Genomic DNA, 20310 nt, shown 5'->3' with positions numbered 1-20310 from the left:
TAAATAGCATTATTCTCATTTGAAATATAGAGAAACTGAGGAACAAGAAAGCAAAAGAATTTGCCCAAGGTCATTATTAAGCACCTAGACAAGCTTATGCTCTCTATTCAATACTATATTTACTAGTCCTACTGCTTACTTATTCAGTAACAGAAAATATTTATCTGGGGAAAATATTAATTTTTTGTTGGGAACAACCTTCCTGGGTCAGATCTTGAGAAACAAATCAAGTGTTTTGCACATTCTTTCCTGAGAAACATGACATAGCTTTTTCTACCTTTATCAAGAAATATTAGGGTTGGCTTCCTAATAACATGAGATTTGTTCACATGAATTTCTAGGAATAAAAGTCAGACAGGAGCTACCATTAAACATCTTTTTATTGTAGTCTTTAATGTACATGCAGAATAAAAAAAAGTGTCAGTTATATCTGTAAGCATATAATAACGTTTTAAATGTCTTTGATCAGCAATGTATTTGGATTAGGGACTAATAAATCTAAGTGAACAGACATCTTTCAGGATATACAGTTTATATGGTAAATCAAGGAGGTTTCTTTCAGAGTGATTTTTCCTCATAAAATAGTCCTTGTTTACAATGTAGCTTGTTTTTAATACTGCAAAACTCTATAATAGTACACTCTCCATTATGAACATAGAAAAACATAAAACTCTATCCATACCAGTGTCTGTTTTAAATGCAAACAATAGTAGTTAATACGTTTGTAACTTCTGTGTGCACCCTTCCTACCCCCCGTTAAAAAATGCAGCATTTTCTAAACAATTGTCAATGCTTTGGCAGCAATTGAACTGAAGGCACTCCTGTGTTAGGTAAAGCGATATGTGGAATATCAGCACTAATTAAAAAAGCTGTAGGTGTACCAGGCAGCTTCATGCTCATTCCAAGGGCCAGATCTTGCAGTCTCAGAGGTCAAGAACTGTTTTGCTGTAGATTCCAACTGCAGCAGGCTCAGACTCCAGTCTGGTTTACAATAAAGCTGGTGAGCCTCACAACTATTTTACAAATGCTTCATGCAAACCATATGAGGATACACACAGTATCTCTGAACACAGTACTATCCTGAGGGCAAAAAGCTCTTGTAGGTCACAGCATCAGAACATGTTGCAAAGGCTTTATTTTCTAGGCCTTGCACTTTGCAACATACGATAGCTTCACACAATACCCTCCATCTAAGACTTCCTTGCAGCTCAGCTAAAGAAAATAAAAAAACAAACCCACACTGTGAAGTTTCTAAACCATCTCTTGAGATGGATTAGTTTAGACGCAGCAAAGCAACAATTCTCCTGAAAACAATCCGAGAACTAGTGGCATGCTGACATCTGCTGATAGAAAAGTTTTTAAAGCTGATAGGAAAGTTTCTCTCAGAGGCAGCTCCTCTTTGGCATTATGTGGCTTGCATTTGGCACACCTTGATTTTTCTTGTAACTTTATCTCTGGCATACTTGCTATATGTATTTATATGAATACTTTGGAAAAAAGAAAGAAAGAAAAGCCTATGAGATAAGCACCTAAATGCTAAGGGATGTGTCATAAGTCACGCAGAAAACATTTCCATAACGACCAGTTTTAGTTTTCAACTTCAGTTTGCCTCTGCAGTTCTAGCAAAGGTTGAAAAACAACCGTCTGCAAACTTCCAAGAGAGAGAATGAGATAGAAAGGCACTGACTGAAGCTTTTTATGGACATGAAAAGCTTTCATGTGTCAATGTCTCCGACCTGATAAAGTGTTAGCTTTTCAAAGCATACATTAGTTAAGCAATCTGTTTACTTAACTAATTTATTCACAGAACACCATATTTGACCATGACTCTAAATGACTGTAGTCATCTGACAATACAATTGAAAAAGAACATTCTGCTAAAAATCTGCCAGTTTGTCATGTTCATTCTGCTGCAATAGCTCTATGCTCTTTGGCCACAATGGCTTTATAAAGTTGGAAAGCACTTTTGTAGTTCTTCAACATTGCTGTGGATTTCTCTTACAAGCAATGAATGATGGGATAAAAATGAATCCAACAACAGCACTTCAGTCTCTGAATTGTCAGTAAGATGATATGCAACTGGCATGGAAGAATAGCAATTTAAGGTTAGTTTGAAAGGTATATTTAAGAAAAAAAAAAAAGAGAGAGCAAGTAGTCCAGTAGGAATAAACAGTAGAAAAGGATACTGAGCAAGTGATTCTTTGTTTTGGGCCAGTACATCCACCACCAGTTGCTGCATGTTGCTTTGGGAAACTTGAAACTGGCACCAAAAAACTCCAAACGAAACAAAATACCCAACCCCACTTTAGGCTGATGGCTCTCCTTGAGAGGTCCCTCAAATCTCTTTCCGTACTGTGGCTCGGATGCTGCTGAACATTTTGCCTATAGCCTCAAACAGTGGGTCGCAGAACGTGTGGATGCAGATAGAATAGACACGACTAATGCACTGGATCTCAATCAGGTAGCTCCTTATGCATGGCACCACTGCCCAGATGTGCAGGAATGACAAAATGGCAAAGTAGATGCCCCAGATGAGAGCCATAGGAATGCCAAAGATTGCTGACAGTAGGCGATAAAACCAGTATTTTGTCACAGTGAAGGTGGTGAAACTGGCCTTCCAAATCCCATCAAAGCTGTGTGTTCCCTCTGGCTCAGCAATCACATCTTCAAAATCAATCTGCAGCAAAGAAGAGCACAAAATCAGGTCAAGTGGACACTCTGAGCAAGTGCAGCTTCCAGAATCCCCTCTCCTGGAAAGTGATGGCTCCCTGCAACAAAACGCTGAAGCGTGTACTTCCTACATCCCAACATGATTTGACCCATTCTAGCATATTGTCTAAGACGTCAATCAACCTTATCCTTCTCCAGTGACTATCAGGGACCACAGATGATTAGCTCAGAATTAGACATCTACCGTTAGATGGAGATGAACTCATCACAAACATGAATATATTTTCTTCTTCTCCTAGAGACTTAAGGGTATGGAATGCCCCTAAAGTCTACTTAAGGGGAGGACCAGGTGAACAGAACCATCATGCGTTATTTACCTTAACTTAACCTTTTCAGATCTTTCCAAATGGAATAATTGTAGTCACTTTTGCCCCATCACAAACATACATCAATAAAACATGTTTCATTTGTCTTGGTTTTCCCATCCTTCCTTGTATACCATTGATGGATTTTGACGGTGAATAAATGCTGAGGATAGCTATTTAAATATATACTTTGAAACAGGCATAAATAGTTGTTAATAGTCTGAAAAACAAAATGCTAGATTTACATCTGCACCAGATGGAGCTCCTCTTCAGTCTGAAAGGGTTAGGGAGCTCTTCAACCGTGTTAAACATAAGGAGGCTCTTCACATTAAAGCCATTTTGTCCCAACTTATCCTGTTTATGTGATAACACTCTGTTCATGAAAGACATGGCCAGACTAGCATATTAATATTTAGAAGAAACATACTCTTCCACATATTTCATAGTTTTGACTATTATTCATAACTAGTTCAAAAAGTCACCTAAGGAAGCAGTACATTCCAGCATGCGTATTTTACTGGTCTCTGTTGAAATACCGAGCTATTCAGGAAGCTTAATTGTCATAACATTTCTATTAGAAAATTAACAGAATTGTGATGATTGTTCAGCTCCATGTCACACAAATATGTGTTTGATATAACCCACAGCACAGGATATTTAATTTAGTCAGCACAACAAAATTGTATAGGCACTGCATTCAACAGAAAAAGGAACATCATAATATGTAAAAATAGTATTCTTCTGTAAAAAACTAAATGATTGTATAAATTAGATGGAAGAAAAATGAAAATACATTCCTGGGACTGGATCCCAAAGTCAGATGATAATGCTGCCATAAGTGAAGACTTACAGGAGCAGGCTAAGCATGATATGGGCCAAAGCCTTCAGAAACTAAAGCAACAGTACCTTAGTATGCTGGAAGGAGCTGAGCTTATACTCTGTAAAAACATTGTTTATACTGTAGTGAAAAGCTCAGAATCACTTCATCTAAAATATATATAAAAATGGAAAGAATTCCTCTCTCTCTCCAATCAGCTCCAAATCAGTTACCAGCTCATTGCAGGAGAAAAAATGCTATAAAACCACTGTAGTTTCCAGTTTTCTTAACAAAAAGATAATTCCAAAACAACACTGTATAATCTAGGAACTACTGGTTAGTCTCTCTGTAGAAGATGATAGCCTTCCCTCATTTGAGTTGTTCGCATTTTTCTACCAATTTCAGTAAATCCAGGTCTTCATTCAGAAATTCCAGTCATTTAACTACATCAGTGACTAAGTCAGCTTGGTTAAAGGTGTTAAAAGTCCTTGTGAGTAAATTTCTGAATCAGCTGGAATGTCAAATATCTTGAATGTGTAACATCAAATTGTCTTAATTCAATATATTATTGGGCCTAAAGAGCTCTGCCTGATATGGTTAGTGTTTCTCTCTAGGCAATGCAGAAAGCAAACTACGAACCTTCTCCTCATTATCTGCTACTCCGATATAGGCTCTAGCGATTAGGAAGTGATTTATGATTCTTTTGGAAGAAAATTAATCATTCTCACACCTAAAAATAACATTTGAGTTGAAATTCTTTCTCCATGGAAATCAACAGCAAAATTTGCACTGGCTGGATAACCAAGGAACACACACAGCTCTATGCACTTGTCTGTAAAGATGTGCAGAGTTGGAAATCTATCTAGAACTCCTGAAACTGAACAGCATAATTTTAAATAATAGCTACAAAAGGAGAAAATGAAAAAAGAGTTTGAATCACAGTTCTCTTTTGCAGTAATTCTATATGGATGAAATAACCTATGCTTCTGTGGGTCATATTCATGAATTTTTGTTAGTAAACTTGGAAAATAGTTTCCTTGAAGTCAGTGTATAAAGACAGCATATAATGCACATTTTATATCTACATTCAATATCACCACTGAATGAAGACAGGAAATTGGAAATTATTTGGGATCTGTAGTTTCAGTAAGTAAAACAATGCAGTTCTTATGGGAATAACTAATTCTAGGAAAGACATCAGAGACAATAATATAGTCTGTCTACTCTGTTTTCATTCTGGGATTATTATGTACAAAAGTTTGTATCCTGGGATTAAATAAATGACACAAAATGGTTTTATGAAGTACATTGGCCATAAAATAATTATTTGAATTTGTCATTAAAAGTTAGCTGCATTCTAGCAAGACCGAGCAAGAAACTTTGCTGGATGTACTGTGATCTTGTTTACCAAATGAAACAATCAGATGTCCTTGTATCAGTCAGTGGATTTTAGGACTGCGTCGTAAGACAAAAAAGAAAAGATTGTAGATGTATACATGGAGAAGTGAGTGATGGCATCCAATTATCTTATATCCACACAAAAATAAATTAAGATGATTCCAAGAGCTGAATATTATTCACTGAAATCAACCTCATTCAGCTGAGTACACACTTGGGAAAAAATGTATGCATGAATTTATGGAATAAGTATATTGCCTCACTGGAATACACAAGCATGCCAGAAGTATCTATTTCTGCAGCTATTAGGAAGCAAACTATTCATTGTAGCCCGTATTCCACAGTAGTTGATTTTCAAAACAAATGAGTGTTTTAACTTACTACTAACATTTGCTTTGGAATCAAATAATTAAAAATATGCATATGATGGCATAAAAGAAGATTTTTTCAGCAAATAGAATGTAGCTTCTCAAAAAATGAGATTACATGAAGACTACACTTTTTTTCTCATAGGTTTTGCCTGCTGAAGAAGTCATATGCCAGTAGACACATTTATTCTAAAAAATCTGGCAATTTATTGCATGCTTCCTGCCAGATGATGTGATCATTGGTACAGCCAGTTTGTGCACATAACCATCACGGAGCAGTTCAGTGCATTAAGGGCTACTCAGGGTCATGCCTAAGGCTGTGGCGGAGTCTATCATTTCTTTTCAACTGGCTGATAAGGGAAGTATTAAATCCTTTCTAAAAGGAAAACAACTTCACATTGAGTTCCATCAGTCTTTTCATGCCTACATCTTTAATTTAGCTAAGTGGAACCTATTTTTATCAGCAAAGTATGTTTATGGCATGCAGAAAGAAACTACGGGTTAATACGATGTTTATAGACAATTTAAAATAAATAATAAGACTGCCTGTAATTTGACCGCTTTTAAAGTAATTCATTATAAGGAATGCTTTACTGAAGAATGGAAGCTGGTAATCTCATTGGTTTCAAGATCAAATAGTAAACTTTCTGCAATCACGATTTTCGGAAACCAATGGTCTTCGCCTGTCCTGCACACCAAGATGCCCATGGAGTTAATCCTGGGGAGCTGACGAAGAATCAGGCCATATAACATTTCCAGATGGACACCTCTGTCCTAATTCCAAGGGATGATGCTGATGTCAGAACATTCATGACACATCTTTGGCTGGGTTTTCCCAGGTCAAGTCAAACACAATTGGCCTAAAAGTACTCAGGAATCAATACGTCTGCGAGATGGTAATGTGAGTGTATTCAGGCCTCCAACAACTGGCAGGAGGTTCCTTCTTGGAGTAACTTCAAAAGCTCAGGGAGTGTTTAAACCAACTACACAGAACCTGAATAGATGGTGTTATAGGCACTGTAATGGTGTCTCACTACTGTATCTTTCCCATTTCATTATTCCTCAAGCCCTGTATTCCACATTCCTCCACTTTGAATAAGGAGAGATATTAAACTGAACTGGAGAGTAAAAAGACAGATAAACAGCCTGACAGCGCTAAGAACTCTCAGATGAATATAGTGTTAAAACAAAGCTGTGATTTGCCTAAAAGCCATAATAATGTTTTGAAATTACATACATATCAAGAGAGTCCAGCAACAACTGAAATGCTAACACTTGTGGTGCTGCCCAAAAACAGACTTACTCTGAGCAAAATAAAGATGGGCAAAGAATTGATGTAAGCTGGGCTCTGTCACTTCTCAGCTGCTACCAGATCACATATTAATCCCACTGGCTGGGAAACGCTCTATTTATTTCATAGTGCAGGCAGTACAGATAAGTCCTTACGCTGCAGGAACTGAGATATCACCCAGATTCTTCCTGCACTGAACCACTCCCATGAAAGATCCTGTTTTTAACTCACAGGGACCAGTCCTGCACAGGCAGCAGAAGAAATAGGTCACTGAATGCATTTTGTCTTGCAAAAATGTTATTTATATCATTCAGATTACTCACCCCTCTTTCTCTTCTATTCTTCTCCTCTGGTTTTTAGTTCAGTAGCACTCAGTGTGGTGAGTGTCATTAGACTGATAACAGGAGGCTAAATGAACTAAGTAATGTAAAAATAGGAGTGACAGGAGAGACAGAAGTGGCCAGAAATATGATCCTAGGAAAGAAGGACGCTCTGCAATTCTCCACTAATTTGTGGAAAGGAACCTAACTGGCTCACAAGGATAAGATACCTTTATTTAGGGTATTCTTCTCAACTCCACTTTTGCCAAAGCATCAAATATATGTAAATCTGTGAAGAACTGGTTTTATCTACATGAAGGCATGCCTAGGTTATGCATAAGTCTTGTTCAGCAAATAACAGCTTCAGTGTGCAGTTTGTTCTAGAGTTGTCAGGGTGTGCTGTGAAATAACCATGAATTATTTGCCAAGCTAATGAAAATACAGGCACATTCACTTGTGAGAAGTACACAAGTAAAGGAAATTTGTTTTGACCCACTAAAGGATGCTAATAACTCACTACAGCCTTCTGATTCAGCCAAAGCTATTAAACACTATCAACTTCTGTTCCATGCCTACAATACACTTCCTGACTTCAGCTATTCTTTGTTTCCTACTATTCAGTTTTGTAAAGCCAGTTTTTACATTGCTTGAGGCTTTTGTCTGATTCTACTGGAGAAGTACTGCAGCTTCTTTTGCTCTGCATGTGTTTATTAAACTTTTATAAAGAAATTAAGGAACCTGTCGCGGTTCTAAAAGAGATTTATTTACAAGAAAGGGAAATGGTATGAAGATGTCTTCTTTTTCAAAGTCTGTTTAAAGAAATTCCTATTAATTGAAAAAGCTTAAGCGTGTGAAGTTATTGTTTTTCTAAATAAACAGCTGACTCAAGAATATATGCCTTATTCGTGAAAATAGCTGACTCTGGCACTTTAGTCTCTACGTAGCCCAATCTGGCAGGCTAGCAAGGTGTCTTAAATTCCAACCCCAAATTGCCTATTAACAGTTACATTGCTCTTAAAAGTTTGTTCTTTGAGGTATTATCCATTATACAGAAAACTTCACTGTGCTGAGTCTATCAGAAAAAATAATTAAACCCACCAACATTTTATGGGGGCTTTGACCTAATCTACATTTTAGTGAGTGTAACTATAATTACTCAAATCTTTGTGTGTTGTATCTGTGTGCTATCACTGAGCTCAAAACATACAGTTTGCACAGGCAGACACTACCGCTACTCTATTTAGGAGGATCCAGACAGATGCTGAGCATGTCGTTTCTGAGTACCATCAATATCTTTTGGAGTCAGTGAAAAGATGCTCAGGTCCTTACAGAATTTCAGTATCTCTTGTGATTGATCACTAATGTCTCCAGTCAGGCAGACCTTTTAAATATGCACACAACCTGAAAAATGTGAACTATCCCACCAAAGTCAATATGCTTAAATATTCTGCATGACTAGGGCTATAGTCAAGCCAGACTGCAAGTCAGGTCTCTGATGAATAATTTACAAAAAAGAGCCACAGGATACTTTTCTTTACATTTTTAACAGAGTATGGAGACTGTCTTTACAGCTAACCTTGTGCTATGTTAAACAGGCTTTTCCCTTATACCAAGACTGTAAGTGTAATGCTGTTTCCCCAGATTAGGTTGGGTCCCTGTAAAACTAGTAACAAACCAATGTACAGCAGAAACAGACACAATCTTTTTTTCTGTTGTAATAAATTTAATTTGTAGAATCCCCAGTGCACTCAACCTCTTTTCAAAAAAAAACCTGAACTGAAGCAAATGTATAAATGAACACAAAATGCCAAGCTGTCCTATGGCATGAGTCACATTTGGGAGGTGACATTCAGGACAGGTGCAACACTACCAGCTTTGGGGAAGACTGTGGTATATGTTATTAAAAATTAGAAAATATGTGAGCATATGACATTGTTAATAGTTTTTGTACTTCCACCCACTATTTGGAATCTAAAAATGGCCAGTTATAGTGCTCAGAGAACAAAGGCATCACAACAGATGCAGAAAAGTTAAGCAATAAGCTCTCAGCCATGCTTTTAAATTAGTGGTATCAGCTAAACATTTGAAAGTTTCATTGACCCTTTAAAATTTCATGTTTCCATACCTGCTAGTGACTCTTTTCCTGACCACTGCCACAGTTTATCAGAAAATAATGAAAAGCATATTAGGTAGTTTCTACTGAATCCGAGGGAAAGAGCATGGGAGGTGTTGGGCTGTAGGGGCAGAGCTGCTCTCCTCCCTTCCCTTAGCTCCTAGACATCAGGAGATTTCACTATTTTGAAGGTGTAGGATGCAGCACATTGCAGAACACCATGTCTGCAAGGCCTGTATGAAAGAGGAACAGGAGAATGCTCAGCTGTCCTTACTACAGAGACGTCCAGCACAGTCCCTCCCTGCCTGAGGATGCACGTCTATGCCTTGGAGATTACGAAGAGAAAGGGTCAGGAACTTGAGCAGGTCTTCATTTGTTTCTATTCTAAAAAAAAAAAAAAAAAAAAAAAAAAAGCCCACCCTTGTTGTAACAGAACTACATAATTTACCTGCAGTTATGTAGAGAAGTTGGTACTTTGTTCCTGAAAACATTCAATTTAATGATGCCTAGATGTTCCACTTCCTCACTAATCACAGTTTTAAACAGCAAATGTTAGGTGCTGTCAGGTGTATTACAAAGGCAAAACTCAATTCTCTTCCAGAGTATTTACATGAGCCTCAGGCTGTGGCATGGATGATTACAGAATATGAAGACCCAGCATGCTCAGAGATGGCATGAGCTCTATCAGAAGACAGGAAATCACCTTGACTCTCAAAAAGGTGGCCGGCATTTAACAAGAGCCCCAAGAGTCTCTCTACATGGAATTTAGCAAACTTAGACTCTGGCTGTCAACCTTGAACTCAGTCTTCAGAGCATACTGCTCTCACTGGGATTCCAGATTAGCTGGCAGAAGGCTCATTCCTTTGCACAGAGAAAGAAATACCATGACTGCAAATGGCTAGGACCATGTAGAGCTGGGTAAATGCAGAAAAATGTCAACAGAATAAATCTAAGGCAAATAAAATCCTAAACAAACAAGCAGAGCTGTTCCACCCCAGTTATTTGTTCAAAATGACCAATGAATTTGCATTACCTTCCTTTTCTCCATGTCTACTTTCCATAATATTGCAAGAAAAGAGCTCTTTGCTGGCAGATCTCTTCATGGAAATAGTGAATCCTTACTATCGGGTATGCCAAAAAGCAAACAATACTTTAATAAATAAGAGCATTTCTGTTGGAAAATAGAGTTGAAGGACTATACCCGTCTAGTCAGGGAGGAAAACCATGTCCAGTCATGAGTGACCACTACTGCACAAATAGCAAATATTCAAATGGATTGTGAACAATTTTAAGTAATGTCATAACTTGGAAAAAGGTCATGATTGCAGGTCACCATTTCACCAGCTAAAAATCAGTGAAAATAGTCAAAAAATAATTCACTACTAATTACCAAGAAAACAACCTTTTGCTTCCTCACCATGCTGAGTTACTGATTCCATATCAGAAAAGCCCTAATCAGATGGACAGTCTGATTCAAGTCTGCAGAACTACTCCTGTGAGAAAAATGCTATTGATGCCAATGGGTCAGTACTGCAGCAATGAGGCTTCTTCCAGAGATCTCTTCCTGAAGCACTTGCCTGACCTATCTCAATATAGTCTAGCAGAAGGAATAAATAACAGCTTGAAGGAGACATCTGCACTGCTCTGAAACATAGCTAAACTTCCTGTGCAGGTGGGGATATCGTATCAGTCAGTTCCCTTGGAAAATACATTGATGCTGTCAGAGTAAGCATTCAGACAGAAAATAAAGTGGCTGTTTTCCTCCCTGGAAACTGGGCTGCTGGGATGTCATTACACTTTTCCCAAAGTGAAACTCTTATCAAGCATTTTATTACTTGTTTCATGTACCACCTCTTGTTTGATACAGCTATTTTAGCAAAGAACTCTCATACCCATCTGCGTGTACAAGCATGCACATGTGTATGTGTCTGTATGTTTAAAGATGCATATTCATCAACACGAATACCAGGGTGAAATTTTGACTATACTGAAGCTAATGGGAATCCTTTTATTGATTCCAGTGGGGTCTGGAGTTAACCAGAATCCAGAAACCTTAATAAAAATAAAGGGATTTTGTTAAACAGTTTTTTAGATGATTATACTGCCTTTTAATACAATACGGTTTTGGGGTTTTAGGGGCCTTATGATGTAAATGTTTCCATAAACTCCCTTGAGCTCTGGTAGAATGCTCTAGCATCTATGCTTATAAATGCTCCAGCAGAATTTATGTTTAATCTCTGTCTGCTGTTCAAGTCACAGAAGAGCCCACTCCCACAGGTTATATACAGACACTTTCCTAACTAAAACATTACAATCAAACCCTCTATTCATGAGATGTAGATGGAATTTTTAGTAAGGTAATAAACCACTATTACCAGGCTTAAGTATCACTTTCTGGAGCTTGCTCTAGATTCACCTCCCACTGAATTTAGGCATCAACGGGAAATGGGAGTATGGTGACCTTAGACTCTTTAGGTAGTAAATGGATAGAGAAAGGCACCCTTTGGAGGGTGATTTAGCTCTGGAATCCAGTTTCTCTCTACCATTCGTAAAGCGAGACTAAGGAGAGGAGACTCTAAGCTAGTTACACTACACACAGACACATTCCTGTTAATTGCTGCAATTATTTGTAGCAAATCTGTGCAACTTGTTCTCCTCACCTTTTCCCTAATTTCTACTTGGATATACTTGAATATACCGTTGACAGGGAGTGCACAGTGATGCCCAGCTACCTCTCCTCCTCCAACTACCTCTCTGCTCCTTTAAACAAGATCTGCCTCTGCATTTCTTCTGTTAGAATGTTGTCTTTCCAATGGAAGATCTCAAGTTACTGGTCCTTGAATATGAGATAACTATTTTTTTTTAGTATTTTGCCAAAAAACAAGGTATCACAAGTCTACAGTTGTGGTCTTGTCATAAATTGCACTGGAAGAGAGATATATGAACCTGGACTTTACAAAAGGATAGGAGGCTTTGAGACCGAGGTCTACAGGAGATATTAACCTGATCTTGAGGGAAAACTGAATGTGTTTTTTAAAATATTTATTTGGATTCTGAGAATGGATTTCAAAAGCAACAGAGAAAGTGATGTAATGAACCTAGGAGGTTCCCTGAGGCTTTTCTGGGACTCCAACCCTAAATTGAGCACAACAGGAATTTGGACAGGGAATGTGATCCTTTCACCTTAAGCTGTGATGGCATCTCACTTCTTATCTGAGAAGCTGAATTTATCAGTTCCCATTTATTTGAAAACAAAGCATATGGCCAGATAAGTACAAGGTTACAGAGAAAACTTATCCTTGTACAACTCCATTGAAATCTGTAGCATAACTCTTGAGCAGAGGGAAATTCAAACTTATCTTTAGTTTAGAGCTATTTTGCTCTTTGTTTTTCTGGAGATGACAAGTTTTATGACACTGTATGAGTTCATCTGTATTTTTTTATTTTTGCTGCTTACAATATACCAAAGATCAAATTCTTGTTGGGGACCTCATGGGCAGACCACTCTACTATAAGCACTTCCTTGTTCCCAATACAGAAGACAGTATTTGTATCCACATATTGGCTAAAAATTCTAAAATGAATTCAAACTGTTCTCAAAATTTTCTAAAGTATAAAGTGAATTATGTTGACTTTAATAGAAACGAAAAATATTTGTTTTCTCTGAATCCGATATAGTGTCCAATAAACTTTAACAAAAGGAACATCCGTGTTGAATAGTTGGCTCTGTCCCCCTGGCCATCAAATGAACATTTTCCTAAGGAGTTATGAGTCATGTTCATCATGCTAAGCAAGAAGGCAGTGCATAAGGTTTTAATAATACCACAAGCTTGAATACAAACACAATTTTCAAGAAAGAAGCTTATTATTATTATTTGTAATCCTTATGGATGTTCAAAGCACCATGTCTAGCAAAAAGGTATCCAGAAACTCCTAATTCCTAAGGAAGAAAACTGTTTTTCAGAATTTGAAGGCCTCACTCAGTTCTCTTATTATGCTAGCCTTCATAATGACTCAAGCTTTTAACTTCTGAATCCTAGACTAGCCTCAGAAGAACAATTTGAATCAGACTTGTATCATGTGTAGCCAAAGTTAAACATTTAAACATTACTGCTTGTTAAAATCTAAAAACCACAGTTGGATGTTAATATGACATGAAGTTTAAGAATCAACTCATCTAAATGTAGTTGTGTACAAGTAAGGTGTTATGCCTAGGCTACATGTACAGTGAATGGAGAGAAATACACACAGTCCTGAGGTGTGGAGATGGAAGGTGCTCCGTCTGGTTGTCTGTCTGTGCACTTACTGTGCTCAGCACAATAATGAGAGCTCATAGCTGTGAAGGATTAAATAAATTTGCAGATCACTTTTTTAAAACTTTCTTTTATTAGGAAGTGGTGGAAATTGTAAATGGTTTTAAATACAGCTTAAAATGACTGTGTAGTACTGTTCTCCCCAATGCCTGTCTAACAGTGCTATGGTGTTTGTCAACATCTGACTAAAAATTCCAGACTTTTCGTTGCAGTGAGCTGAACTGCCTTTAACTGCATTGGCTTTAAGTGGCAGGCATAAATACATAATTGTTTAAAAGTTGGTACAAAAGCTCTGCATTGTTACATGTGTAGCCAAGTACTGGCATTTTTTTCCTGAGAGAAAAGGACTCTTACACAACAAAGAGTAGATAGACACCACTTGTTTAAAACAAAATAATAATTATGTTCTGGATGGTACAACAGGCATAGGCCTTTCCCTCTAGCACACCATTGTAGGAAAGAATTATAATCTGGCTGCAGATGTGACTGTGCGTTTGGTGCTCACTAGTCCAAAAGCAGTAGGTCACACAGGGCAGGCTACAAGGTCCACCCCTATCTCATGCAAGGACCAAGGAAGTACCGAGAAGCACTAGCCAGCTACAAGTTGCAGGAAAATTGGTTCTCTCCTCTATTTCTCCCAAATTCAGTAAACTTTGTACAGACACAGATGCTCTGAGAAACTTCGAACTCCAAAGAGCTGGACAGCTGTAATTTGGCCATAATCTGGAAAACACAATCATTATTTTGGGAAACGGAAAAAGCAAAGGGAGGGAGTCCTGGAAGAGAAGGAAGATGACTTCAGGCACCTTCAGATGAATCCTGGGTCATCAGGGAATGGATGACAGATGAGAGAAAAAGACTGTGAATTGTTGTGTCTTATCACACATAAGTGAAAATTGTGGGATACTAGAATCCACCAGTGAAGACATATGAACTAGACAGAACTGTAAGGAGAAAATATAAAATCATCCAAATAACTCCTGGAAGGCACTTCCTGGTGCAGAGAGGCTGTTTCCCTCTTGACAGATTCCCTTTTTGCCTCCTATTTGACTAGCCAACTTTCACACTGCCTCAAGCAGTGGCACCATTCTGCCATGCTCTTGTCCTCTCGAGGTGATGCATGAGGGCAGTCATAAGAGGAAGAGACTCCTTTTCTGTTCCTTGCTGAAGGAATTAGAGCAGGAAGGAAATTCTGGTGATTTTACCAGATCATGCTTCCTCCTGTGCAGCACTGCCAGCCTGGCTGTCTGCATACCTCAGCTTTCATACTTTAGGTATGGTAAGGCCTCATTTCCATCCTTCTCTGAAAAGAAATCCAGGTATTCGTCCCACCTTTCTGGAAACTGCACAGTACTTAGGTTCCACTTCACAGATAATTTGAAGATAAAATGTAAGCAAGGTCAAGCTCACCAATAACTTTGACGTAAAGCTGCTCCATCTGTCCAGTTTCACAAAAGGATCTGGATCAGGTGCCTCTCCCTGGCCTGGATTGCTGCCTGCATCATTTTATCTCCTGCAGAGGAAGCTGGGCAGATGCTTTGTGCTACACATCAAGGGAACATGTCTCCTGATTCTCACAAGCAAGGGTTATTTTTAAAATGTGCTATGGGAAGTATTTGAACGCAGACAACACTGAGGCCTTTTAGAGAGCTGCTTACAGAGCAGATTCCTTGTTCTCTGTCTAATCATTTCTGTTTCATGGTTGACTGACTTGTCCCCAGCTTCCATGCTATTGTGTCTCATAGCCAAGTGGCAAGAAATGCATTAAACACTGACTAAAAAGTGGAAGGTTCTGAATCTAAAAAAACACTCTCTAAACAAAGTTGAGCTAAGCCTGAACCACACTTCTGGCTTTGAAAAACCTCTGAACACATTTTTTGCTAAGTATTTCAGTAGTCTGTTGAGATTGGGGATCCCTTGTGTTATACAAGCATATTTTTTACACTCTGCCCTGGACAATTTACAACTGAAGTAAGAAAGGCAGACACACAACCAGAGGGGAGCACAGACTGATGGCTAAGGCAGGAACAGAATCTTTTATTTCTTCAGCCCAACCAGAATTTGTCCACAAGGAGCTGGATCTGAACTTTATGGCTATTCTAATAAGCTGAACTTGAAAACAGTATCCAATACTTGAATTGTGGCAAAAATCCTCTCTAGACTTTTCAGGTTGGACCCATCTGTGAAATACTTGTAAATGCTTATGAAAATCAAAATCATTCTTTTTTGTCCTTGCAACAAGACAGAAAAATGCTGCTTTGCAATGTCCACATTTTTAACAAATGCTGCTGTTGTTACAATACAGAATGGATCCAGTCTGGTAAACACCAAATTGATTTTGATACATTTCTGCGTCTTGACACGACTATTACTTGCACTACCAGAAACTCCCTTGCTGTTACAGAGGCGGAACTGGTATTTGGGCCGTTTGCTGCTTTTCAATGAATGCATTTGTTGGTCCATGATTATTTTGAAGGGACAAACTGAGTAGCTTGTTTTTTCCATTGCTATAATGCTTACTTTGCTGCTGTGGGGGACAGAGAGGGCAGGAGAGGCTTTGTACATTTTGGTCTCCTTTAAGTGTGTTAGGAGTTTTTTCCATCAGTGGTCTCCCTCTTTCCCAGCAGGATCTTTCTTTCTCTAAGTTTGTGGATACCCAGATTCCAACTTGCTTGGGGGCTATGACTCATCCTCAGAAGGTTTGGTTGCTCTGGGGACTTCTACTGCTGCTGTATGCAATAAGCTGTGATGCAGTCTCATTTCTCAGCTCTTGCATTCCCTGTCTACTCAGCTGCTCCTCCACGGAATTGCTCTGCCCTTTTTAAAACCAGCCATTTTAATAGAAGTTTTGCACTAAGTACTTTTCCCCAAAATACGCAAACTTTACTCTTTTTCTTTCTAGATCTCAAAGCTGACAATGGCTCCTTAAAAATAGAGCCTGCTCTGTGCAATAACTTTTACGGTTGATCCAACAAGATGGCTAGTTATGCTCAGCACCTTCAAGTTGCATTGAAGTCAGTGGAATTTGAGGATACTTGGGACCTTATTACATTGTCTGCACATGGCATAAACCATTTTACTGACATACATTCAGGGACCAAGGTCAATCTTTCTATCCTCTGTAAAGAATACGTTTTCCTTTTTCAGTGATGGATCTTCCTGACCAAGGGACTGGGTGAACTAGGACCGTGCTGAGCTGTACCCTAACTAACTAAGCCAGCTGGTGGATTAGTAACTCCTGTTTTTCCTAGGTTCTGACAAGCCCGGATGACAGCATCCCTAGCTTTCACACGTGTAGTATAAAATTTTCTGCTAAGGGAAAAATCGGTTTTATGATTTTTCTGACCAAAGTAACTTCAAGCAAAAATCTCCATTGACCCAGATTTGTCAAAACAGTCTAGCTCTGAATTAAAAACCCGATCAAAAAAATCCACACAAGAGCGCAGTTTTTGCTTAGTCTGTTTCCTTTTATCATTTCTAACGGGAAGGAAAAAAACACCAGGAAAAAGAAAACAAAACAAGGAAACAAATGCAAACTATGACCAGGACCTCTCATTTTGCACCCGCTGGGCGTAAGGGAGGGCGACCTGTGTTGGGTCCTGCAGGCCGTGCCCAGCAGCGCGGTCAGCTCGCAACTGCACCGCTTAACGCGGTTTGGTGCCCCCTCCCTGTCCTGCCTTCGTACGTGCCCGAGGGAAGGAAAATCCCTCTGCCAGTGTTACATAAGGTCATGCAGCTTCTTCCCCGCTCCCCCGCGCCGGGCGGGACGCCGCGGGGCAGAGCAGACCTGCGGGCGCGGGGCTCCGCGCGCGGCCGCACTTCCGCGGGGGCTGCCGCGAGCCCCTGCGCGCCCGCGCACGGGGCCGCCCCGCCGCGCGGCAGCGCCAGGAGAGCTCCCAGCCCGCAGCCCGCCGTGCTCTTTTCCCCCCTCACTTTTCCAAAAAAAAGAAAAAAAAAGAAAAAAAGATCAAGCACCCCCCTCCGCTCGTGCAGCAGGTGGAGAGAAGCGGCTCAAGGGCTGCTGTTGGAGCGTCCCCTGGAAATGCCCGTAAACGCTGTGCCGCTGGCAGGACAGGCAGCTGCTGCGAAACAAGCGGCATCACCCCCCGTGCCCCTGCCCGCGCCCGGCGCCTGGGCGCCTCACCTTGACCACGTCGTCGTTGAGGTGCTTGGGGTCTCGGTTGACCAGGTCGATCTCCTTGGTGTGCACGTCGTGCACCACCTTTTCGCTCAGCTCATCTGCCATCATCTTGTTGTTGGGCTTGTAGATGTTGCCCTGCTCCCTGACGGGCGCCGTGTACAGAAAGCCCTGAGGAGAGGCAGAGGCAGCGGGAGGGGAGGGCAGCGGCGAGGCGAGGCGAGGCGAGGCGAGGCGAGGCGAGGGGGCGGGCTGGGGCGGCGGCGCGGGGCTCCCGCGGAGCTGCGCGCAGCGGCGGGAGCGGCTCTCGCCGCGGCTATTTAAACGCCGCAGGGGCCGCCCCGTTCTCCCCGCGGTGCCGGGCACGGCGCTGGCTCCCGCTGCCGCCGCCAGGCGGCCCCTGCCGCCGCGCCCCGCGCAGCCGCCCCGCCGCCGCGCCCGCGAGGCGCCGCCCCGGCCGCGGGGCAGCCCCGCCGCCCGTGCCGGGCCCCGGCCCCCGCACCTCGGCTGCCGCGGCCCCGCTGCCGGGCGCTCTGCCCCTGCCCCTGCCCCCGCCGCCGGCAGCACCGAGCCGGGGCCGGGGCGGGCGGGGAGCGGGCGGCAGCCGGCTGCGTCGGGTCACCCCGCGCAGCGCCCTCACCATACCGCCCTCAGCCCTCACCTTACTGCCCTCACCATACCGCCCTGACCCCACTGCTCCCACCGCAGCCCCCCGCCGTACCGCCCTCACCACGGTGCGCGGGCAGCGCGGCCCCAGCGCGGCCCCGGCCCTCGGGGACGAGCCCGCCCGGCGGTGTCCCTGCCCCGCCGCCCCGGCACCCCCTTCCCTCCCTGCGGCTCCCCGCAAGGGCGCTGCCCTCAGGGCGGCCCTGCCCGGCGGGAGGCAGCGGCGCGGCGCCCCCGCCCCGGGGCGGCCCGCTCGGCGAGGCGGCGGCGGCGGAGCGGGGCAGCGGCGCTGCGGCAGGTACGCGGCGGCCGGCGGGACCGCGGCGGCGCGGGCGTGAGGCGCCCCGACAGCCCTACCTCCGAGTCTACGTATTTGGTACCGGACATGCTGCCCCGGGCTCGGTGGCGGATCTGCCTCAGGTTTCTCTGCGCTATAATTTAAAGGATCGGAGGAAGGAAGATCCGTATTGTAAAGCAGCTACCCAGGGGGAGGTAGCTACGCGGGAGACAGCTGGCCGCCGGCCAGGGGCTGTTCTCTGCTTTTGGCTTGCATGACAGCGGCGGCAGGGCCAGGCATCTCCCCAGCGCGGCCGGGGCTGGGAGGGGAAAGCAGCCCAGCCTCCGCAACCGGGAGCGGGCTGCCCCGGCCCCGGCTGCCGGGGCCACGCCGGGCCGCCGGGAGCCCGCCCGCGCCGCCCGACGCTTCCCCCCGCCCCGCCGCGGAGCTGCTCCCCTCGCTGCTCCCCTCGCTGCCCCGGCGTCCCCCCGGGCTGGGGGCGGCGGTGCCTGGATGCGGCAGAGCCGCCGGGGAGCAAGGAAGCAGTGAGGAGATGGAAAACTTTAGTTGTGTTGCAGAGTGCAGCAAGAAGCGAGGTTGCAGGACTCCTTTTCCCTGCCCCCCTCCCCTCCCCCTCTGACAACAGTTTACACATAGCCATGAGCGCCCCAGGAACAACTGTGGAAACTTGGACATCCTTGGGTCGAAGAAAAAGAGACTTTCCTGAATGGTTCATTTCAAAACTATGCAAATATTTAACAGTCCTGCACTTTAACTATACAATATTTTCCTGGGAGGAGACTGACCCATGCATGTCTGCCATGCATCTTCACCACTGGGACTTTTTTTTAAAGAGGCGTGGTGGAACACTGTGACACTGCCATGCTCCATTCTGAAGGTCCTCTATAAGCTCCGGTGCATCTATAAGCTCTCAGGATCCATCACTGTGTTCAGGATGGTTCGGGTTAGGATTACAATGGCACTGCACGTCTATAAGCTATTAGTTACAGCCCTGTATTTTTTGGTGTTTGCAATCATCAGTTTTCTGTTAGGAAAACAGTTTATAGTGTAAGATTTGTCACATTAACAGAAAAATAAAGTGAGGTTAGTGTTATGCCATTTAGCACAGAATTGCAGCAAGAGAAGTAGGAAATTTCAAACTGCACTGTATTTGGCTTTGGCAACTCAACAGAGAAATGACCTCAAAAAGGCCATTGGCTAAGATGGAAGTAGGTTCCACAAATAAATGCACCTGTTAAAAATGCAGTCCGCATGGACACCTCTTACTGATATGGTCATCAGTTAGCAGTGAACTTTAAGAGTTTCTGTTGCTCATAAGCTTGTAATTTTTAAAAGTAACTTTATTGATGCAATAATTTGCTTAAGCCATCATTAAAATATCTTCTGTTTTCCAAACATTTCAGTGTGTGCGTAAAGTCAAATGGGTGGACATAATCTGAATGAAATTTTTCAACCTATTGGAAGAAAGACAGGTCTTCATTTCATAGGCTAGGAAAGTTTTTTAATTGGTCAGTTTCCTGCATGAGCATCTGAAGATTTTGACCCATCATTCA

General features: G+C 42.2%; 1 protein-coding gene across 1 annotated transcript; it reads right to left on the bottom strand.

Moving 5' to 3' along the window:
- Window positions 1–362: 362 nt before the first annotated feature.
- On the bottom strand, window positions 363–19092 carry CAV1 (caveolin 1). The gene is made up of 3 exons (XM_013948087.2): window positions 18817–19092; window positions 17800–17964; window positions 363–2677 (listed from the first exon to the last, which is right to left on the bottom strand). Exons 1-3 carry the CDS (start codon window positions 18844–18846, stop codon window positions 2336–2338), a joined length of 537 nt encoding a protein of 178 aa, XP_013803541.1. The 5' UTR covers window positions 18847–19092; the 3' UTR covers window positions 363–2335.
- Between the last annotated feature and the right edge of the window lie 1218 nt (window positions 19093–20310).

Source organism: Apteryx mantelli, chromosome 1, assembly GCF_036417845.1.
Source record: "Apteryx mantelli isolate bAptMan1 chromosome 1, bAptMan1.hap1, whole genome shotgun sequence".
Classification (NCBI taxonomy): Eukaryota; Metazoa; Chordata; class Aves; order Apterygiformes; family Apterygidae; genus Apteryx; species Apteryx mantelli.
Note: the sequence above shows the minus strand (reverse complement) of the source record. Positions and strands in the feature narration are given on the sequence as shown.

What these genes read in the sequence shown, in the direction of transcription:
- CAV1 (XM_013948087.2), bottom strand. Translation starts at nt 18,846, where the DNA reads ATGTCCGGTACCAAATACGTAGACTCGGAG. An exon ending in CCAAATACGTAGACTCGGAG is followed by an intron (nt 17,965 to 18,816) that starts GTAGGGCTGTCG and finishes GCCTCTCCTCAG; the next exon opens with GGCTTTCTGTACACGGCGCC. An exon ending in TCAACGACGACGTGGTCAAG is followed by an intron (nt 2,678 to 17,799) that starts GTGAGGCGCCCA and finishes TCTTTGCTGCAG; the next exon opens with ATTGATTTTGAAGATGTGAT.